This window comes from Osmerus mordax, chromosome 25 (genome assembly GCF_038355195.1).
Source record: "Osmerus mordax isolate fOsmMor3 chromosome 25, fOsmMor3.pri, whole genome shotgun sequence".
NCBI lineage: Eukaryota > Metazoa > Chordata > Actinopteri > Osmeriformes > Osmeridae > Osmerus > Osmerus mordax.
The window spans coordinates 5,677,571-5,699,485 of NC_090074.1; the positions used below are offsets into that span (position 1 = coordinate 5,677,571).

The following is a 21,915-nucleotide window of genomic DNA, read 5'->3' on the forward strand; positions in this document are numbered from 1 at the left end:
CCTATGCGGTTCGGGGAGTTATAGGGACTTGGGGACGCACTTGGCCGGGTAAAGCTCACTGACGAGCTGCCTGCAACATCCAGCCCCCTTCAAATATGTCCCTGGGTCGGCTGAGAGGAGATAAGGTGTGCTATTCATACATGTCAATCTCCAAATCGACAGAACAGCATAGCAGAAACGCACAAACTTAATAAAGTGTGTTTTCTTCTTTTCCTATCAATGATGCTGCTTAAACAGGATACTCCACTTCAAACTACATAGATTATTTTACTCAAAAGACACTCCACGGACATTCATCTCAGCAGCGTCATCCCAGAATGAGTTGAAAAGCTCTGAAGTGGTACAGCGTTCAGTCCCACTTATGGTACACTACGAGCAACTCTGCTCCGGCTCTCTGCATCCATGTCGTCGCGTCGGTCCTCAGTCGCGCCTGCACGAGTTGAAAAATAGGAGAGGGGACTGGCGCATCTTGAGCACAGCGCGGGGTTGTGATTGGCTACTAAACAGACAGAAAAAGTGGCGCTTGTGTGTGCAGAGCTAGGGGAGCGTGGGAGAGAGAGTCCCCAGGGGTACTAGGCTACCAAAGCCACCGATTGAGTGTAGACAGCTGACGCAGGATTCAAACCAGTGAACCAGGGCTAAATTACTGCTAACCACAATGATCAACACCTCACACAGCCAACCACTATTATCCGTGTCTGCTGAAGGTTCTGCTGCCTTTGTGGAATTTTGTTCCGTTTACAGTTTGAGCAGTTGGATCTGGATGTGTGTGCATCTAGAGTCTAGACCTAGAGAACAGGGTGTTCATATTGCAGCAAATAATAATAAGATAAAGTACATCAAATCTCTCCTTGTGTTACTGATTACTCAGTGGGAGCACATCTGCATCTCATTGTCTTTGGGAAGCCCAACCTACAATTTTCAAAATCAAGTAGCCTAACAGCTGAACGGTTTAACAAGCAACACATATTGAGACTCAATCCTTTCATACTGTTTTCCTCTCTCTGCCATTCCTCCCTCTAGTGTAAGAGTCTTGGTTATAATTAGCATGGACTTTACAGTGCGAGCTGGGTTTGTAGGCTGCTACCCCAGAGGTCGTATTAAACCCCTTCCAAAAAAACTACAAGCACCAGAAAGCCTCCACCACAGCAGTACGGCCACTTCCTGCCTTCTGGGACAGATCTGTAGCCTGGACCATAGCCTTTCCAACCACACAGTATCTGATTACAGCACAGCCTCGGTCCACTTTTCTGAGGGCCATGTGAAATCCTCCAGTTGTTCTATAGTTGCAGCTGCTGTCGGGAATGGGAGTGCTTTTCAACACCGATGAAGAGAAAATTAGATAGAACCCAGCTGTGATGAGGAGGTATGGGCACAGCTGCAAACTGAACACACCTGCAGTCACGGTTTGGTTTGACGACTGAGTACCTTTATTGATACAGACCAGTCCACTCCAACATGTATGGTATTACTGTTCAACAAACAGCAGAGTGAATTGAACCCTAACAGGGCCCTTATAGTTCTTACCAACCCAGTTGCTAGTATATTTCCATACCACATAGAAATGCTCACTAGGCTATTTAGTTGATTTCCCCTCAGATTAGACAAGAGTTATGGTACACAGTTTTTTATTCATAAATGTATTTTATTCCAAATATTTGGTCATAATTATTGCAGAATTAATATTTCAAGGTCATCCTTCCAGGACTAAAAGTTTAAAAAGTCATGATGGACAATTGAAAACACTCCTAATTGTTACTGAAAATAACATCAAACTCTGTATATTGCAAAAATAGCATAAAAGCAATTTTAAAATGAAAAACCAAATCCATTAACCTTCTGTCCTCTCTGTAATTAAAATATCCTACAGTGGGATTAGTGGATTACACATCCTGTTCATCTAAGTGGCAATAAGGCGTGTGAGTGGCCATGGCAGTGTCTTCCATTAAAATGCACGGCCACACAAATAAAACACGTCAGTTTCAAATGAGTCACCCTTGTGCATAGTTACCATGGCAGCATATAAAGGGAAGGTTTACAAAACACATAAAAAAAATAGGTTTCATTTCATGTACAAGCCAATACCGTGAAAAACAAGTTTGTTACAATGATCGAAAAAAAAAAAAAAATCCAATAAAACAGCAGTGCATTCTCTGGAATTTCAGTTAATGATGTCCACCCATCTCGAGATCGCCGTGTGTGCCGGGTGTTTCTCTGACTGGGTGGCTGGGACAGTGGTCAGACGGGGCAGCTTGATGAAGTGGTTTGATGAGACGGTGGATGTGCTGGCGCCGGCGGTGCTCCTCCACGGCGGCCCGGCCATGGGTGCGACAGCGTAGCAGCTCCTCCCTGTGGTCCTGGTGGTGCATGGGGCAGTAGGCCTGGGGCTCACAGTGCTCCTGAGAGAGAGAGGGGGATTTTTTTTTTTTATCACTCACTCCCACAAAAAATAAGATAATTTTGGGGCATTGTTCTGTTTTATTGACAGTTAAAGATAGACAAGAGACATGCCGAAAAAGCCTGGGCTGGAATCTACCCTGTGAGGCACCTATCCTCAAGAGTTTTTGACAGACAGACGCTTTGGTGGCATGTAATCCGCTCGCCATGCTCTTGACACAACAGAAGCTCACAACAGGAGGAGCAGGGATCCCTCCTAAGCATGCCAACCGACACAGGAAAGCCTAGCGAGACCAGAGGTGTTCTGGCCTGATCTCCTTTCCGTACCTGGTGCGAGTGGTAGAAATCTCTGTAGCCCCCCTTGAGGATGTAGAGTTCAGGGTAGTGCAAGGCCGGGTACTCGTTCACACTGCGGTCCTCGCGCCGCAGAAGGCGACACCTGGAAGAGGAGACAGTAAGGAGACAGGCCTATCAGGAAGAAGGGAATACGCCGAATCGTCTTAAAACCGAGACACTTCTGGTCCCGGAGTCCAAGAAATGTAGCCTAAACGAGTAAAAGACACGCTCGCGGCGAATCTACGCACACAGCCACCCACCCACTGACACACATACGGAGGGGAAAAAAAGGGCTTTGCGTCGTACGTTCTGGGGCCTCTTTCAGAGGAGAATTCACAGTGCAGCACCAGGATGAATCTCTTGTGTGGAGAGCGTGCCTTCAGCTTCTGAGAGAGGAGGTACTGCACAGCCTCGACCGTGTTTGGCAGACTCATCGCACCCTGCAGGTGGGGACGGCAAGGAATTTGGGTCGGAAAAACAAACATGAGTCACCAAATTCTCAGGGAGACGGTACGACTTTGAGTGGCTTTGGGATCCCTCACCTTGATGTGTCCCCCCTGATACTCGTAAGGGTAGCGACAGTCCACCACAACAAAGGACTCAACCAGACAGCTGAACTTTCCTTCCAGTAGAGCACGCATCTGGGGAAACGGAGCAGCCAGGATTAGGATACGTGGTGAACATTTATTATGTATACAAGTGAGCCCAAATGATCCCATCAAAGAATTTTTTTTGTTTTTTTTTTATCCAGACGAATAATTATATTTACAGTCTCTCCTGTGATGTACTTCAATTCTTGGTGTCTCCCTGGTACCGTAGGAAGGGCGTACATCTGGAGGGATAAAAAAAAAAAATCAATATTTGCCGACAAAACAGTAGCAACTATGGGTTGCGGCATGGCAGCATGTGCTCAGGGATTTCACAAACATGAACCAGTCCTTACCTTACTGGAATCTCCGATGAGTTCTGCATCGACCCAATCACCTCCCAGCGGCTCTGTCCCCTCACACAGAGAGTGGGTCTTCTTAAGCCGGAGCTGAAGACGGCAGAGAGGAACGGAGAAATATAAAGAGACCGAGAGAGAAGGAAATCAAACGATAACCTTCAATGGCGATCCATGTACCCTGACCGTTGATGACCCCCTCCCCCCCTTCATCTTACCCTCCTCTGACTGGAAACCCCAGGCTCCTGGTCTCCCTCCCGTTCGCTGGCTTCCTCGGAGATGGCGGAGAAGGTGCAGTGACGTTTCAGAGGGCGGCCTGCGACCGCCGGGGAGCTGCAAGCGCGCTTCCCCGCCAGGCGCTCCAGACGCCCGGGCATAGAGGGCGAGCGGAAGAGACGCCGGCCCTCCTGGTGACACACCGACACCTGGCAGAGAGGCGACGTGTCACTCGCAAAGTCGAAGTCCCTACTCTGGACATGCAGTAAAGCTCAATAGGGGTCAGGGGCTGGGCCAGACATTTGACACGTTCTAAATGGCGTGACATGGAATTGCATTCCTAAAATATGAAGTTATATGACATTGTTGGAACGGTTTAATCAAACACGTGATGCCAATGATCGTGTCCGTCTGTCCTTCACGGCATAGCTGAGGTGACGTGGTCACAGCTACTCACTGAAGACAGATTCACTTCCTGGTTCATGATGGGTTCAGAGAGCAGCTGTGCCATGCTGCATGACATGGAGGAAGTCACTGATGACTGGGTGGGGGGGAGGTACAGACGGCCAACGGCGAGACCCGAAGAGAGGGAAAAAATACGAATGAAGTTGGAATACTGAAGAGAGAAAAAAAAAACACTGAAATACTGAGGAAAGAAAAAAACACCGTCATAAATTTGAAGGCAGGTCACCTGCTCAAAATCCTGCTCCAGGATTTCCATGAAGCCACCCACGTCTGCTCCCCTTGGGCAATTATTGGAAAGGGAGAAAGGTGGGAGGCAGAAAGGGGGGCTTTCTAGGCCATCGGGCTCACTGTCACCCTGGAACTGGGAGTCCTGAGCAGACAGAAAATCCCCCAACTGAAACTGCACTCTCTGCGCAGGGGGCTCCTAGACATGGGGAAAACATGGGCAGAATAAATACTTTGTGAACAGCATTCTATATCTGACCTCTAAATGTTATCCTTACTCTGATATGATTTCGCGGGAAGTGACAAAAATATGTGTAGTGTTATACTGACATCTAGTGGTCTCTAATGTGAAATGCTTTGTATAGAGCCAGTGAGGTCTTATCTTATGGTCACTCACATTCTCCTTATCATGGCAAGAAGTTTCACAGGGAAGAACCTTTGGGCTGCTGCACAGTAATCTGGGCTATAATGTGCGGGAAAGGTTAAGTACAATAACAAAGCAAAACAATGCAGTATCAAAAATGTTATAATATTCTGTGCTTATTACCAGGAAGGATAGCACCTTTTTCATTCGATTGTTTCTGGAACAATAGAGAAACACACAATATGAGGGGTTTGCTAGTAGATATGGGAAGAAACACCTACCTAAATTTATACAATTCTTTAGGGAGAAAATGATTGAGGAATCTGGAAATCTTGAAGCTCTGCAGTCCACTTTTATTAATAAAACAATTGAGTGAATCCATCACTGAATGGATGTAGCATCTCTCAAAAGATCTTTTGACACATTGTCAGTTGTCAGTCTAATCAAGGCCTACATCCAAAGACACTCGAAAAGACTCTACTTTATGTTTCAAAAGAACAATAAGCAGGTTACCTTAGCACAGGTGATTCATAGTTCACTGGAACAGAGCCAGGCTTATCTATCAGAAAAAGTAGGAATGCAGAAGACAGATACATAATGTAAAATGTTTTGAGACAGTCGGAGAAAGAGTCAGAGAGATGGATTGAGAGCACCTCTCAAGGTTTCGTTAAATATGGTATGTTATTTAAAATCGGATGTCGCGTACAGCCATGTGACTAGACTGACTTGTTTTGTTGAAGTTTAGAATAGATGCGGATATTACCTTGGTGTGGAGATATCTGTGTAGCATCGACATCTGGACTATCTGTGCTGATGTTTGAGAGGTCCAAACATCTCCGCGGAGTATCACTGGATGTCATGGAAGGAACGTTTGAACAGAGAGAAACGTTATGCGGGTACTTGCACTATTGTACATACAATATTTGTGTGTTGCAGAGTGATGGGGGCTAAATGGTCACAAACCATGATCCTAACATTGGGTTCTATAGTAACCAAGCTCAGGAATGATTTACCCTGCATGAAATGCGCTGAGTCCAGTGAAGCAATGGGCGAGCTCGGACATTGGGGACGCTTGACAGTCCGGGGAGAGCGGACCAGGCAGGCTGTAACCATCTTTGTAAGCCATGGGGAATGGTGTTCCAGGCCAAGGCTACAAGAACAGACAAAACCACACGAACTAAATAAGCAAGCTTCCTGAACTTCAGAACACACCAGTGTAGTTTAAAACGCCGTAAGAAACATTGATACGATCAAATACAAAATGAACGTTTATGTATGCACATGGTTTATCAAATAATACGTGTAATAACTCAAATAAAAACATACTTACAGTTCAGCCCGTTTTTAACCGGGGTGGCGTATGGATGGATTTAAACGTGTCGCCAGAAAACAACCACTTTGGTTGGCTTGCTGTGTGTGACGGTATTTCCGTACATGTAATATTTCAAAATAAAGGTCCTATTGATAGTGAAGTACGATTAACCATTGGTTACACCTTGTTTCTGTATATTTCTTGATTTACTTAGTAATAATAATAATACATGTAATCTTTTTTGTATACATACACTAGCACATCCTAAATGTATTATGTCTGTGTTGTGTGTGAGGATGAGTTGAATATGTGCATAGTACATGTTAAGTGGAATTGTGTGTCGGTATAGTGAATAAATGGTCAATTGGATGGTGTGTTTCACAACAAGTTATAATAGGCTGTAACAGGAAGAAAAGCAATTGTTGTAAATATGCGTAATGGACAACTCGTCTGTCTATGCCTTAATTTGAAAGTGTGTCAGAAAGCAGATGTTGATGATGAGGCTTGTAAGCCACCGCCCTGTGGAACACGTCGTACTGACAACTGGTATGCGGTTTTATGTAGGTTGCCTTCCCTCTTCCCAGAAATGTCAAAGAATGACTAAGATTACTAAACATACCCAGATGGATGAACATGGTTGATGTTGAACCAAAGTTAACAAGAAATCATTTAGAAAAGGCTTTTTATTCTGCATGTAAAAATCAGATTACTTTACAAAGTTTTAAAATATTTGTATATATATATATATATTGCATATATCAGTTGAAATTCACATGTAAATGAGATTTCATTTCACAAAAACAGTATCGATACATATATAGAGATCTGGGATCGGTTATTTAAAACAAAAAAAGTTTGGTTTTTCAGGAATACTTTTGGGGCAGAAAACTTGAAGACAGTTTTAAAATGACATTTACCACTGATCAGTTGTAGCTACTTCTCCCCTTCAAGAAGTACATAAACCCAACTGATAGTTGACCAACAGACAAAGACCAAACAGAAGCCAAAAAGGGTGCATTCCCTAAAATGTAAGACTTGTGTCTCTGCAACTTTGATCATAGCGAACACAATTGTTTAAAACCAGCCACCAATTAAGGAGGTGAGGGTACTGAAATTATAGATTACAAAAAGAGCTCATGATAGCTTGGCGTGCTATTGTGATGCGACACAAAAGGTTTCATGCTACGACTGCCCTACGTTGAAAGGAAATGTCCCTATCGTTGCAGTAGAAAATACCGTCGATGTGTTCCCTCCTTTTCCACTCTTTGCCCCTTTAGAGCACCTCAAAGTTTCATTTTCTTCAATGGTTGCTGTTGGGCCATCTCTGGTCTGTCGCCACTAGCAGTGAGAACCATTCTCTGGTTTACTCTCTTCCCGATGGTCTCCACCTGAGAAAGACCACCAGAGCTTCAGACCATGTTCATACACCGACTAAACAGTCCCAGGCAGAAAGGCAATTACTAGGAATACATGACATTCCACCATTTCTCAAAAACTCATGACGTTTTCTGGACTTCGGAAGACAACTTGCCTGGAAGCCAATATGCTGGAGTCTGTCATGAAGATCATCCAGGATTCTCCGACCATCAAAGATGAATGCCGGCTTCAACATAGCCTTGTAGATTTGTTCATAGTCAAGTTCCTGAAACACACACACACACACACACACACAGATCCTGTGACTGCACACTGAATCAATGCCTTTTCTGTCCATTTCTAAAGGAAGTTGATCTCCACAACATCTGTGTCAACCTGTAATTAGGCGGTAGGCATTTCATTACCACTAACATTATGACACTCATATCATACCTTGAACATGTCCCATTCTGTGCAGATAACGATGGCATGGGCATTCTCACAGGCCTTGTATGGGTCAGTAACAACGGTCACAAGTCGAGAAACTAAAGACGCAGGGAACAGATGGATCAGTTTTTCCCCCTACTCTTCGAAAAAGTGTCGTCTAAGACCGTCACCATCATCAGACACAGGACAGTCTCACTGTAGCATTGCGATAACTTGTACGAGCCGGCGCAGCAAGCATTTATTATGTGCCATACCTCTGACAGGGTCATGTCCTGGAAATGGCGTAGTCAGATCTTGCATTATCTGCTCTGCTTTCACCTTGGGGTCATAAACGTGTAGACAGGCTCCTTCATCCAGCAGGTAACGGCTGATATAAATGCTAGAAGACTCCCTAAAGAAGAGATGCAGTAAGATCTCAAAAATAAGTCCAAATTGATCCTGCTTCTTTCACTGGGGTTACAAAAGAATGTATACAAATGAATAGACCGTGAGAGCAGAGCCCATTTGACCGACCGTGTGTCCCCGGTGTTTTTCTTGAAAGCAAATCCAAGCAAGGCTATCTTCTTGTCTGTCACTGTGTTGAACAGGCAGCTAATGATCCGCGAAGAGAAGCGTTTTCGCTGATAGTCGTTTATCTCTATCACCTTGGGGGTACGCAGATGAGACGTCCATCAGATCGAAAAACGTCACACATTGTTGCCACATGAAGACAAAACTGTTTGGACAAACTGAATAATGAAAACTTCGGAAACAAGCGCACCTGTTGCCAATATCTCGCCACCTCTGGAAGATTCAGGGCTTCACATAAGTATACAAGATTGAGGACATCCTTCTGGAAACAGCTCCCACCGAAACCTAAAAAACACAAACATAGCAATATAGCATACTACCAATAAGAACATAAAACCGAATGGACAAAACTCCCAACCCGTCCCACACAACCGTTATCCTACCACACAGCTATTCCATTCCCCAACCACATGACCCAGCCACATCACATGCCTCCCTTAGGACTCACCAACACTAGCCTTCAGGAAGCGACTGCCTATCCTCTGGTCCGTCCCAATGGCGTGGGCCACCTCCTCCACATCAGCCCCCGTCACCTCGCACAGGGCACTGATAGAGTTAATGCTACTGATACGCTGGGCGAGGAAAGCGTTGGCTGCCTGTGTCAGAAATACCACAGAAGAAGACAAAAGCGAAATGTGAAGGTCGGGAGACGGGGGGGGCAGAAGAAGCATGGCGAGCGAAACCGGATCCCCGACGTACCAATTTGGAGAGCTCAGAGGACCACGTGTTGGTGGTGATGATCTTGTTCTTGGGAACCCAGTGCTCATAGATGCTCTTCAGGGCCTCGATGGCGTGCTGCCCCTCCAGAGTCTCGTCCCCTCCAATCAGGACCCTATCCGGGTTCTTCAGATCAGAAATGGCCGTTCCCTCTGCAAGAAACTCGGGATTTGACAGAACCTAAAAGGGAAATAGATCAAATATATAAACCCAAGAGGAATCCAGGGCTAAGATGTATTTCTATGGACTATATATTGTAAATATATACTAGGGACATATTATGTATTTGAAGTGTATTAAAGCATCGGTGGAATTCCTTGTCTGAGTAATCACCCGGAAGTGTAGGCTAGTCTTGATGTTGGCAGAGAAGCAACAGATGCTAGGCCACACAAACAACCACTGTGCTTCTCTCTCCAACCAATCGTACGGCTGCTTGTTTAAAATTGGAATCGGTGCCAGAATTCTTGAAAAGCATTCTTTATTCGTGAGCGTTTATAGCTATAGAACAAGCGATCAAATATGAATGGAATTTTCCCCATCAGTGAATCTCTAGACTAGACTACTAGTAGTAGTACTAGTAGTAGTACTAGTAGTACTAGTCGTGAAGGATAAGTAAGTGAGGTTTCAGCGCAGGGCCGTTTTCCCCATGGTCTGGTTAGTCACCTGGAAGTTCAGGCTACTTTTTGTGTTAGCGTTGAAGATGCGCCGGATGCTCTCTGCCGCACGGACAGGTACGGTGCTTTTCTCCACCACAATCTTACAGCCAGCGGACACGTCGGCAATTCTCCGCGCGCAAGCTTCAATGTACTTCAGATCCGCGGCTCTGCCCTTTCCAATCCCAAAGGTTTTAGTTGGAGTATTTACCTGGAAAAGAGAGATATATATATCAACTTTTTTTTAAATAATATATAACTTTAAATGATAAAAATGTATATTCTTGTTTTGTTGCCATTAGTTCTTTAGACGAAACAGATATGGCAAAAAGGCACCCTTGTAATACATAACTGGATAAAAAATTTATTTGTTTTTGTTGTTTTACTATATTCTGTATTTACAATGCTAATCAGTCTGGTGGTTAAGTGTTATACTGCAGATTGCATATTTCTCTATTAGAACAAATGCGGTTGTACACACAGATATAAAGACGAGGTCAGCATCTTTAATGGCCTTGTCAATGTCTGTGGAGAAGAAGAGGTTGACATCACGACATGACATCACCACTTCCTGTAGTCCAGGCTGAAAAGAGAAAACAAGAGAGGGGTCAAATAAAATGTACAGTAGTCTGTAACACGGGTCTAAATCTGCAAATCCTACAAATGGGCTTATACCATAAGGTCACGACTTTACCTAGTTGAAACATCATGGTTTCGCATCTCACCGTTGATGAAATGGGAGAATCCCATCCTACATACCTCAAAGATGGGCAGGCTATCAGAGTTCCAGGCACGTATACGGTCCTCGTTAACATCCACCACTGTGACTGTCACCTCTGGGCACATCTGAGCGATGACACTGCATGTGGGACCGCCCACATAGCCTGCCCCGATACAGCAGATTCTTCTCACCTCCACCATTCTCCCTCTGTAGTGACAGTAAACCCAGTCAGTCTCCTACTAGACTAATGTCCAACTGAGAGAAATCCTTACTGCGTATGACATAGAGAAACATTATACCGCCATGTCTTTTGTGTCACGCTGTCGTTCTCACTGCTATTAAGAGGTAACTAAATGAGTAGTACAAAATTAAACCTGGTCCTGAGAGTTATGATAGTTTCCATTCTGTAAGTTAGGCCTCTACTTATCACTACTCATTCATTTCAGCCTCCCTCCCTCCCTCCCACAGTACTGCCACGCAGTCTCCCATTCACAGAGGCCCTTGTGTGCACCGCGGTCAGATGGAACTGGGTTCTGTCAACACTGGCACGCTTATGAATGAACACTTTGGCCTTAGTGGATCCCCTCAATACACAAATGCTTCATTATACACTTTTGGATACACATGTACAAATCTATATCTATATATACACATACACAATCTTTCAACCTGTGTGACCTGATCAAATATATAAATACAGCTAGCAATGGTCAAACTTAAGTACATAAGCCCTGGAATTTTGGAGAAAAGGATGTTGTTAGTCTAGCTAGCAAGCAAGCTAGTTACGTTCATTTCGCTAGAAATGTAACGCACTTCTCAGGTGAAGTTCTATCAAGTGTCTTTGATAAATCTCTACTACTGCAATGCCACCGATCAGCCACCTAGCCCCGGTACATTTTCCGCTGAAAAATGAACGAATACATTTTCAAACCACCCCAACAGTTGCCATGAAGCTAGCCAGCTAGGCTACAACCAGCAAACTTGCCATTTTGGCTATCTTTTCATTCTCAGACAGAGCTAAGTCAGACTGCTTGTATTTTAAACAAGATATCATCATGGCATATCAAACCTACCGATATGACTTACCGCTATGTAGCCAAAGTGTTGTTGAGAATAATATACTGTGCTCTTAGTACTTCATGTTCTTTGTATCTACTAGCTGGAAATAACGGATCGATGTTAAGCCTCCGCCGCAGTCAGAGATGAGAGTTTGGAATGCTGTCTGTTACTGCAAATAAAGTGTAGCTACGGTTAGGGGGTGGAGTTCGTAACCCAAATTCCTGCTGGACATCATTGACGCAGTTTACCAAGGGCAGTTTACCAAGGGGTGACTAGACAGGGACATTCATCCTGGAGTCTACTGGAGTGGAAAGACTAGGAATGAGAAATAGACCAAAGGAGTTATGCTGCTAACACTACAAGAGTAGGCTACTTTCCCCAAGAAATACTAGATCTATCGTTCAGCCACTCAGCCCGTATAGTTGATAAAAATGAGTGAGGATAATCTGCTACAATTAGTAATATGTAATCAATTTATTTCCGACTCATGAATGTACAATAACTTCAAAACTAATAATTTCAAAGTATACTGTGTAAGTTTAACCAAAGGAAATTGGAAAACACCCTTCACTGTACAGTCACACAGCCTAAGAAACATGAGTTTCTTGCATGCTATGACCTCAAGTTGAGGTCATTTACTCACCCCCTGATTGAGGAATAACTGGGTGGATATTTAAAACAATAGTTACACAGATTACAGAAGAGGACAAACATGTATTAAACATACCCAACCCTCGAGCAAACCTTTTTTGTGTTGCTTGTGTTTATAGCAACAAGACAAACAGACTGTCCATTTCAACCGTAGTACAACAGTCAACCTCACAGGCATCCTACACATTTAGGTAAACTGCTGTCAGTGTGCACACACACAAAGTCCATTCACCACCCCCACCACCATCTCAACCACCAGGCCAAAAGTAATTACCTTAAAATGCCCTTTTGTTCGAAGTAGAGATGGGGTAAACTACTACCCTGTTCTTAAAAACATCTGTTCTAGTGGTGTTAGCTAAACTCAACCACTCTCACCTGTTAGATTTCAACCTTTAGATTTACGACAGCACTTTCAAAACAGATTCTTAGCCCTCTAATTCAGACCAGGTTGTTAGCAGCTCTGGCTTTGATGAGGCAATACGTTGACTAGTGAGTTTTTCAGTTTACGTGCACCGACAAAGCTAAAGAAATGTGTTCTCTGACAGTGCAATGTCAACTATCAGAATTAAAAAGGGTAGTCTAATAATCAAATCAACTCATACATTCTTGTTCTCTCCATCTCATGTGTCTCTCTCAGCTGTAATCCTGATCAAATGTATCGCTTTACCTTCCTCTTTCAATCCTCAGGTCAAAAAGCTAATTCTAACAACATGTTATGTATTGGGAGTCAGGTGGCTGAGCGGTTAGGGAATCTGGCTAGTAGTAGAAGGTTGCTGGTTCGGTGCCAAATGACGTGTCCTTGGGCAAGGCACTTCACCCTACTTGCCTCGGGGGGAATGTCCCTGTACTTACTGTAAGTCGCTCTGGATAAGAGCGTCTGCTAAATGACTAAATGTAAATTAGAGAAAAGGTGGCACATTTATTGTAAGAATGAAGACATTGGATGAAAAAATAAGACTTGTCTATTGACATCGTTTAGCAAGTGAAAGTACACCACACCTGATACAAACATTGAAAGAAACGCTGCAGCCAGTGTGCAGTGAGTTGAAGATATCATTTACATTTTACAAAGCATATTTTCACATTTCTAACTGCCCTCTTGACTGTTAATGTGGACCTGACTCCTACCCCACTCCAGGCCTTCCATTTGATCCTGAATAACCATGTCTCAGCTTTTAGGTTACTCAAGTATCTAGATTTATGGGACCTGTTTTGGTTTTAACTTTGTACAACATCCTTAAGGTAAGAGTTAGCAATTTAACTGAAAAATGTCATGTAAAGATCATGTTTCAGTAGAAAATGTGAGTATGAGAAGTGGAATTTACAATGGTCTTCAGCATTCAGCTTTAAAAAGTTTATTTACAGCATCCAACTTGCCAATTCCTCTACAGCCTCCGCAAAGTAACTGTAGATGCATAGACTCAGTAGTGTAATAGTTAGATTTTACAATTAAACCACATAGCTATTGTGCTGTTTTGCTTAACAGCCCACACATGACATCAGTCTAGTCTTAGCTCACAACGATGGCCTTGAAGTCTTTTAATCACTGTCACTGTCGCTTTCACTCTTGCCATCCCCCTCTTTTTCCTCCTCCTCCTCCTCCTTTTCTTTGGTCTCTTCGACAAGTCCTGAGAAGAAATCATCGCCGCCTCCAAAGGCTTTCTTGCCGAGGGACTTTAACTGACCATCTTTCTTCTTCCGTTTCCGGTAGTCACTCACAGTCATTTGGGAAAGGCTCGAAATATCCCAGAACTTTATAAGCTGGTCGTGGGCACAGCTTGCCAGGAAATGGGAGTCACGAGAGCGGGCTATCTGCTCAATTGGCTCACCAACATGCTGCCCTATACAGCCAAGGACCCGGTTTGGCTGAAGGTTGATAGCCCTATTAAGGAGAGAAAATTGTCATTTTAGATATAAAAGATATACAAATACACATTTAACTTGGTTGAAGACACACACACACACAACTGGACTTGAGGTCATTTTCAGCACAACATGCTAACCCTAATCCTTAACCCTCCACGTACAATACAAGAACACCCAGTGCAGTTTAATGTCACTTACATGAGCAGCTTCTATGTACACATTAGTAAAGAGGATTCGTTTTTTTTGTCCGATTTTCTATCAAAGCTTACGTACACTTGGCGCAAACTGAGTCATGGACTCAGTCGAGATTCGATTTAATGGCGAAGCTCACCGAATGACTCCATCCATCGAGGCAGCACAGAGGATGCTATCTGTGATGGGGACAACACAGTCCACCGATTCCGCCTTCACAGCAAAGCGGTCGCTTGTGGCTCCAAATCCGTTCCAATTGAAAATGTAGATCGTCCCCTCACTGGAGCCACACACCACTTTCCTGCCTCGCTGTGGGAGAAGATAGTATGAGGTGAACCGTGGGTAAACGGTTCAGTGTTTGCGTCGAATGAATTCAAATGACTCAAATCGAAAGAAACGCATGGCGCCGTTTACTTTCATGATAGCCACTGATGTGAGATCACCGCTCTGGAACTCTGACATGAGGTCAAACCGCCGTCTCTTGATGTTGAAGACGCCCATCATTCCATCGCCACTGTGACACACACACACACACAACACACTCAGTGCTGGCAAGCTTCTACGCAATGCAATTCTTCACTGACACTCCCGTTCTGTCGATTCCACGTTCTCTTTCGACTCATCTGCCCAGCTTTACCTGGTGGTCAGAAGCGTTTTCTTGGCCTGGTCAATGGCGATGCCGCTGATGTAATCCTCGTGGTGCTTCAGCTCCATGAAGGCTGTGCCCTTCCTCATATCCCACACCTTCAGGGTCCCCCCGTCATCCCCTGTAGCCAGCACATTCTCATCCACCAGCAGCAGGGCGTTGATCGGCATGCTGTTATAAAGAACGAGAAGAAGAAAAGAAAAAAAACACGGTCCCATAATACAAAGCTGCACATTACTAGGCCTGACACCTGGGAATTGATTCAGTAGAATGACTAGTCGTCGCCTGTGACATTGTATAGCATCCTGACATGGTGCAATGATGAGGCAACCACGCACAAAGGGGAGAAGTCTTTTCCGGTTCTGATATTCCTGTGAGAAGGGGATAATACCTGTGAGCTTTGGTGATGCGCGTGACGAGCTTTCCCTCCTCCACATCCATGAGATGGACTGACTTGTCCTTTGACACACTGAACAGCTCTGCAGACAAACAGATCAGGTGATGGCAGAAGAAAGATAGGCGAGAGAAGCTGGTAAAACAAAGCACTTTCATAATGTTTACTGAAAGTTGAAATGTTCTGTATGCTGAATGTAAACATAATTGGGCGACACTCCACATGTTGGGGACATGTGTATTCCATTGAAGTGAGAAACACTAAACTGAACTAAACAGTCCAACTTCCCCGAAGGGAAGATTTGATACTGGACTAAAGGTTGAAAGCCCTAGGTCAGGGGGATACCATTCGATCATTGTGAAAGAGTTATGACTTACTCTGTCCATCGTGAGAGAAAGCTACTTCCCTGCAGGACTTGAGGTGATGACCAGATGACCATAACTCCTTAGTTTCACCCTCCGTGCAAGAGTAGGAGTACCTAAAAGTCAAAGAAAATGACAGACATAGGCCTACTGTACAGCAATTTAAGTAACGCAACATTTGCCATGTATTGTACATTCCAGAGTGCATAAGCTCAGTAGGCAATATACATCAAACATATTAAGCATTGCATGAACAGTCAACATATATTAAAATGGGTTCTTACACATATATGTCACCGTCAATATCTCCAGTAGCAAGGATATCTCGGTTAGGATGGAATGCCAAGGTGTTGACAATGGCCTCAAGTTTGATATCCTCTGGCGTATCACGAAGTTTTCGTTCACACAAGTCATCTACGCACCCCTTGTCGTCAGAGTCGTCCTGTAAAGTAATGTAATGTGTACATTTTTCTTATTCTTTCGAGTTCCAATCTAAGTTTGATGTCTGTTCTAAAAACCTCAGGGAATTTGTTTTAAATGACTTACATCCTGCTCTTCTGTTTCCTCTAATTTCAGGGTAGCAGAATCGGTCACTGTCGAAAAATCCTCCACATCCTTAATAACATAAGAAAAAACACATTGTTGATCCTGTAGAATAATATCCGAAATACATTGATGTGCAGTATCTCTGATTACACTCGTGCACTCACCAAGGAGGCTGCCATGTTCCTGGCTGACTTCTTCTCTACGTCATAGCAACGTTGTGTTCAAGACCACGCTGCTTTGAACGTTTTTCACAGTTTCTAGTTTCTTGTTGTTTCGTCTTTTGAATGTCACCTTTTTGGAGGAGGCGGGCGTTGAGAATAGCCGTCTGTCATACAGCCTACAGTAATATCCCAGTTTGATAGTGCATATAATTAATGCAATTTGAACTCGATTTTGATATGGTGCGTTTTGGTGATAACAAGTTACTATTTATAGAAATGCACCATCAAAGACTGGCTGCAGGATAAGATCGAAAACTGCAACAGGGACATTTGGACTATTTCCTCGGGATATATCATGACTAACCTGACCGAGGTGACAGTATTAGAATCTGTGGTCTCGTTGACAGAGCCAGAACAGGTTGAAGATGAGGAGCAATGGCTTTATGGGGGTGAATATGTCTAGCTAGCGGTGACGTTCTCTTGCGCAACAAGAGGGAAGTGGATGCCCAGTTATGCTCCACATTTAATTTAAATTAAATGTGGAGCATATTATTCTTATCCATGCCACTTGTGCGTTATTTTCTTAATGCGCCTAGGCAATGCATAACTCGCTTCTATTCTAACCGATAGTTGTACGGGTCTATGCCAACCATCCCTGTAATGACTGTGAAAGGCCACCTAATTGTTCAATGTTTTCCTTTTTATTTTCAGAGGAACCCTCTAAGAGAGCAAATGATTCGGGTGAAATCCCTGCGTAGGTATTACTTTCTGATTGTAAGGATACCTGGCATAACTTGACCGACTGATGCTGTATTACATGAAGGTTATTTCAGTGTATTTGCATTGACCTCTTAGGGTTGTCGATGCCTATCTGCCGACCTCAATGAGCCACTCCGGGGGGAATCAGCCTCTCGCTCAGGCATGGCCTTTACCTAATCTACCTGGCAATACATCACGGTGTAGTATATCACACTCAATATGTCTCTGATGTGATGTGTGCAAAATCAGGCACGTTTACACATGACACAAATCCAACAGGACGCCAACATTCCTGGAGGTGATGAAGAGGATGAGGACAGTGACAGTGATGATGAGGATGACGTGAAGGTCACCATTGGCAACATCAAAACGGGAGCTCCATCCTACATGTGAGGGATCGATCCTGTAATCGAAGTGTCGCAGTGACACCTGGGACATTCTTTCGCTGTACCAGTAATCCCTAAAATCACAGTGCGATAGTAATTCCTTTGAAAATAATCTTCAAAACGACCATTTCAGTTGATCTAGGAATTCAAATGATAGGGAAGCATCTCACTTGATTGAAGATGAGTGAATTTGTCTTCCAAACTCTGCAGGGGACCAGCAATGAATCTCAGCTTAAAACCAGCCAGAGGCTATGGTCTAACCACAGCAAGTGAGTGACCTCCTCATGTCGTTAAACCACCAACAAAGGTGATCAAAACTTTTTTTGTTTACTGGTTCATTCTAATCGTGTTGTTTTTTTCAAGTCAAGCTACCACCCAAAGGAATCAATGCAGAGTTACTCACAGACTATAACATAGTGCCAGTTGTTGAACCAGAAACAGACATCTTGAAAGACAAACCTTGGAAAAAGCCAGGTATGGACTATGTGAACTTGAATTGCTGCTGCTTTCAAACACCTTCATCGCCAACTGGTTTTCTTTTGTGATGCCATTTTATATCATCGCCTCCACAGCTGAACCAATCCTCAGGCTCAGGGTGTCGTCCTGTTTTCAGGTGCTGACCTTTCAGACTACTTCAACTATGGCTTCAACGAGGAGACATGGAAAGGCTACTGTGAGAAACAGCGCAGACTACAGCTTGGCCTGGGGCCCAGCATCCTACTCAGTATTGACAAGATGACAGTGAGTTCGAAATACTAAAACCTGTTGCCTATTCATACCCGGCTAATCACCAAAACATTTCATTTGGACAACTTTGTGTAGTTGAGGATAAGCCTATGTGTGAAAAAGATTCATGTAGCCCCAAAGTCTATGTCGATTTTTTAGATAGTAAGATAGTAGATTTGTTTTTATTTACAGTTACATTTAGTCATTTAGCAGACACTCTTATCCAGAGCGACTTACAGTAAGTACAGGGACATTCCCCCCAGGCAAGTCGGGTGAAGTGCCTTGCCCAAGGACACAACGTCATTGGCCTGGCGGGAATTGAACCGGCAACCTTCTGATTACTAGCCCGATTCCCTAACCGCTCAGCCACCTGACTCCCTGTTTTATGTATGAAGAAGTGTTTGAAGAGTCTCTTATGAAGAGTCTTATATGAAGAAGTGTTTGGAATTTATAATGAAATGTATTACATTTTGTGACATGTCCCTTTTTTTTCTTTAGGTTCCGCAAGCAAGGGTAACATTGGATGACACAGAAGCACCATCTGTTAAAAATGACTTCAAATCAGACTTCCCTCCTCCTTCAGTCATGGCCCTGACCACTAACAGGATGAAGGCAGGACCGCCGCCAAACAGGTGAGACACTTAGACAACTTATCTTTTTGCAGTGTGAAATTCTGCCTCCTTTTTACACTTGCAAGAAATCTTTTGACATGTGCATGTTATATGATATGACACAGTGTGTCATGTCTTTACAGGAAAATGGGTGGAACAATCGACGTGATTGGTGGACACACAGGAGCCATTCGACGAGTTGAAGGACGAAGGAGAGAAATGCAGGAACAGAACCCTATTCAGGTTAGTCTAGGGCACTGCCACAAGTAAAAGTACGAACACATCGACCTAATACAAAACAGAATGCAACTTTCTATTCCAACATAATTTTGCGATGATGAGTCCACATGACTGCATTTTATTTTGTCGTGTCATAGTGTACCCTTTTACTTCTGAGATCTCATCCACAACTTTCTACAGGTACTTGGAGACCACATTAAGCCAAAATCCATTGTCCCTACAACAGGACCGCCTCCTTCTTCCATAGGCATGCCGCCTCCACACTTCCTCCATCCCCCTCCATCTGTACCTGGGATGCCCCCTCCTGTTCCTCCTCCAGGTACGGACCAATCCTTAAACAGCACCATTAGTCATGGTCTATTATTTTGTATAAACATATTTTTATTTACGGTATATTGTACATATATTTGGCCTTTTTTGTCTTTATCAAACAGAGATAGGCAGGAATAGATTGGATAGACTTGAAATGTAGGGGGAGAAATGCAGGAATGGCCCTAGCCGGAATCAAACCCGCGTTCGGTAACTAGTGCCCTCATCTGTGGTATTTGTGTGTTCTCCTCATGCAGGTATTCCTCCGCCTTCCATTGCAAGTATGTATCAAACACTGAAGTGTTTACTGTATTGGACCTGTTTTGTTGGTACTAGTTTTTTTGATTGATACAATTCATTTTCTAACGTGTTTTTCTAGGTCTGTTCCCACCTCCCCTTGCTCCTCCGCCTACTCTAATGATGCCCCCTGCCGATAGGTGAGTGTGAATAAAGCTACATCAATGATATTTATGTTTATTGATGTAAGTCCTACGATGTATGATAGTTACTAATCCAGAAGTCCATTCTAAAGTAGATGTTTGTTTGTTTGTTTATTTGTTTTGTAACAGTAATAGACCACTTCCTTCTCTATTTGGATACAATCGTGGAGGTAGGCAGGGCTCATACTGGCTTAACTTTATTATTTACAACCACCTACATTTTGCAGTGTAATGGTGAAAAAGTCACATCAAAGTCATTGATAACAGTCATGTATGTTGGTATGTAGTGTGTGTGGTATTATAGTTTAACCTAATCCTTTCATTTAAGTGAACAGTAGAGAATTTGTATTGTCTTTCAGACTCTAGTTTCACCAACTATCCTCCAGTCACATCCTCACAAATGTCCTGGGGTTCACCCATGGACAAGGGGCCTAGCATGGACGGGGGTTGTGGTCATTGGGACTATCAAGGCCAAAGGGAAAGAGACAGGGAAAGAGATCGAGAGAGGGACCATACCCCCACCACCAGTGAATATAAGTTGGTTCCCGTTTACATGTACTGGATACTGAAGATAAAGATACTGGATACCTGACTGCTTGCGTGTCGGTGAGCACCTAGCATCTCTCCTGACTGATGTTTGTTCCTGTTCTAGCGAGGACGGCCGTTACCACTACTACGGCCATGATCGAGAAGGCGACCGGGAGTACGATTGTAGTTACCACGTCCCTCATGACAGCAGTCGTGGACGAAGCCGGGACAGGGAGCAGCATTCGCGGGACAAACGACATAGTGACAAAGAGGAAAGTAGCAAGCACAAGTCTTCCAAACGGTGAGCGTTACCTGTAGTGCGATGTCGTGTTGCGTTTCATAATGTTGCCCAGTCTTCTGTAGGCCATGTTTGAGTAAATAAAGTTTTAGCAATCGTTTAATCCTAACCAACACTGATTTCTCCACAGTAAACTGCATGATGATGAGAGTGACGGCCATCGCAGACACAAGCATAAGAGAAGTAAACGAATCAAAGGAGATAAGGAGGCCCTTGTGGATACGTTGGAGGAGTACAATGACTAAAACTGCTGCTTACAGTTGCTACATGGCTACTTCAAACTTTGTTGAATATTTCCCAGGCTCTGAACACTTTATATACTGAAAATGTTCCATACATTTCTTATTTACTTTAGATTGCCATGATAGCCCCATCTTTGCCTCTCTTGTTGTTATTGTATACTGCATTATATCAACGGATATAAATCAATTTTAACACTGTTGTTGTTACTTTTGACACTAACCTTGTAGAAGCAGGGCGATAAACATGTATAAGTGTACACTGTCTTGAATAAATGTCCTGAATCTTAACTAAACATCTTAGTTTGGTCTTTTTTTCCCTTGAGCACATCAGAAATATCTGAAACATACAACTACAACTGCATGCCTTTGCTTTCGGCCATTGTTTGACAGATTAGTTCATCCTCCACAATTACCCAGGAAAAGAAAGACAGACATCATCGTAAAGGAGGATATAGACTCCGTGAACAGTACATGCTTATATGAATTATTGGTTTACAGATTGAGCAACAGAGGAAAGGGATTTAGGTATATGGAGAGGCTGAGAAGAAGTCTAGTAGGACTATTTCTAGCCCAGTCAATTAATGCAATCCTATTAAGAATCCCATTAACAGGGTTAATTACCAGTAGGCCAATTGTTTTTTTACATGGCCATGCGGTCCATGTCAAAGGTTATGTTTTGGGCTACAATCAAGAGGCTATATTGGACGTTGTTTGTTTACTTTTTTATTTTGAAAATGTGATGTAAATTCCATAACTTGATAGTAAGACTTCAATCCT

The 21,915-nt window shown here is 43.5% G+C and overlaps 4 protein-coding genes across 7 annotated transcripts; 1 reads left to right on the plus strand and 3 right to left on the minus strand.

The window, feature by feature from the left end:
* Positions 1–1,736: 1,736 nt before the first annotated feature.
* Positions 1,737–6,072, minus strand: LOC136933754 (M-phase inducer phosphatase 1-A-like). The gene is made up of 14 exons (XM_067229270.1): positions 5,960–6,072; positions 5,710–5,795; positions 5,460–5,505; positions 5,130–5,163; positions 4,980–5,045; positions 4,584–4,781; positions 4,350–4,433; positions 3,895–4,101; positions 3,677–3,769; positions 3,503–3,565; positions 3,276–3,374; positions 3,040–3,173; positions 2,725–2,836; positions 1,737–2,399 (listed from the first exon to the last, which is right to left on the minus strand). The coding sequence occupies exons 1-14, from the start codon at positions 6,070–6,072 to the stop codon at positions 2,166–2,168; spliced, it is 1,569 nt and encodes a 522-aa protein (XP_067085371.1). The 3' UTR covers positions 1,737–2,165.
* A 922-nt stretch (positions 6,073–6,994) lies between these two features.
* LOC136933540 (UDP-glucose 6-dehydrogenase-like) lies at positions 6,995–12,891 on the minus strand. Of its 4 annotated transcripts, none has more exons than XM_067228972.1 (13): positions 12,425–12,699; positions 11,809–11,950; positions 10,761–10,929; positions 10,483–10,584; positions 10,012–10,212; positions 9,331–9,528; positions 9,080–9,227; positions 8,822–8,916; positions 8,575–8,705; positions 8,316–8,452; positions 8,068–8,159; positions 7,790–7,900; positions 6,995–7,646 (listed from the first exon to the last, which is right to left on the minus strand). In XM_067228972.1, the coding sequence occupies exons 3-13, from the start codon at positions 10,920–10,922 to the stop codon at positions 7,542–7,544; spliced, it is 1,482 nt and encodes a 493-aa protein (XP_067085073.1). In that variant the 5' UTR covers positions 10,923–10,929; positions 11,809–11,950; positions 12,425–12,699; the 3' UTR covers positions 6,995–7,541. The 4 variants fall into 4 exon arrangements, with proteins under 4 accessions (XP_067085073.1, XP_067085075.1, XP_067085076.1 ...); XM_067228974.1 differs by having other exon boundaries at positions 11,796–11,950; XM_067228975.1 differs by lacking the exons at positions 11,809–11,950; positions 12,425–12,699 and adding an exon at positions 12,808–12,891.
* Positions 12,892–13,348: 457 nt separating this feature from the next.
* On the minus strand, positions 13,349–16,622 carry wdr55 (WD repeat domain 55). The gene is made up of 9 exons (XM_067229046.1): positions 16,603–16,622; positions 16,439–16,507; positions 16,177–16,334; positions 15,908–16,008; positions 15,528–15,615; positions 15,128–15,307; positions 14,905–15,004; positions 14,630–14,799; positions 13,349–14,314 (listed from the first exon to the last, which is right to left on the minus strand). The coding sequence occupies exons 1-9, from the start codon at positions 16,615–16,617 to the stop codon at positions 13,972–13,974; spliced, it is 1,224 nt and encodes a 407-aa protein (XP_067085147.1). The 5' UTR covers positions 16,618–16,622; the 3' UTR covers positions 13,349–13,971.
* A 204-nt stretch (positions 16,623–16,826) lies between these two features.
* LOC136933731 (pre-mRNA 3'-end-processing factor FIP1-like) lies at positions 16,827–21,428 on the plus strand. The gene is made up of 16 exons (XM_067229243.1): positions 16,827–17,048; positions 17,311–17,353; positions 17,455–17,518; positions 17,638–17,747; positions 17,955–18,013; positions 18,108–18,218; positions 18,358–18,485; positions 18,969–19,102; positions 19,225–19,324; positions 19,502–19,640; positions 19,888–19,911; positions 20,010–20,067; positions 20,200–20,240; positions 20,430–20,607; positions 20,723–20,899; positions 21,027–21,428. The coding sequence occupies exons 1-16, from the start codon at positions 16,955–16,957 to the stop codon at positions 21,139–21,141; spliced, it is 1,575 nt and encodes a 524-aa protein (XP_067085344.1). The 5' UTR covers positions 16,827–16,954; the 3' UTR covers positions 21,142–21,428.
* Positions 21,429–21,915: the final 487 nt, after the last annotated feature.

Bases quoted from the DNA above. Each gene is read 5' to 3' on its own strand.
- LOC136933754 (XM_067229270.1), bottom strand. From the start codon at position 6,072: ATGGCTTACAAAGATGGTTACAGCCTGCCTGGTCCGCTCTCCCCGGAC. The intron at 5,506-5,709 runs GTAATATCCGCA...TTTTTCTGATAG, and splicing joins ACAGATATCTCCACACCAAG to ATAAGCCTGGCTCTGTTCCA. The intron at 3,566-3,676 runs GTAAGGACTGGT...TTATCCCTCCAG, and splicing joins TCATCGGAGATTCCAGTAAG to ATGTACGCCCTTCCTACGGT.
- LOC136933540 (XM_067228975.1), bottom strand. From the start codon at position 10,922: ATGGTGGAGGTGAGAAGAATCTGCTGTATCGGGGCAGGCTATGTGGGC. The intron at 7,901-8,067 runs GTATGATATGAG...TGTGTGTTTCAG, and splicing joins CAGAATGGGACATGTTCAAG to GAACTTGACTATGAACAAAT. The intron at 7,647-7,789 runs GCAAGTTGTCTT...GGTCTTTCTCAG, and splicing joins TCCAGCATATTGGCTTCCAG to GTGGAGACCATCGGGAAGAG.
- wdr55 (XM_067229046.1), bottom strand. The intron at 16,335-16,438 runs GTAAGTCATTTA...ATTACTTTACAG, and splicing joins AGGAAACAGAAGAGCAGGAT to GACGACTCTGACGACAAGGG. The intron at 16,009-16,176 runs GTAAGAACCCAT...TTTGACTTTTAG, and splicing joins ATTGACGGTGACATATATGT to GTACTCCTACTCTTGCACGG.
- LOC136933731 (XM_067229243.1), top strand. From the start codon at position 16,955: ATGACTAACCTGACCGAGGTGACAGTATTAGAATCTGTGGTCTCGTTG. The intron at 18,486-18,968 runs GTGAGTTCGAAA...TTTTTTCTTTAG, and splicing joins TCAGTATTGACAAGATGACA to GTTCCGCAAGCAAGGGTAAC. The intron at 20,608-20,722 runs GTTGGTTCCCGT...TTCCTGTTCTAG, and splicing joins CCCACCACCAGTGAATATAA to CGAGGACGGCCGTTACCACT.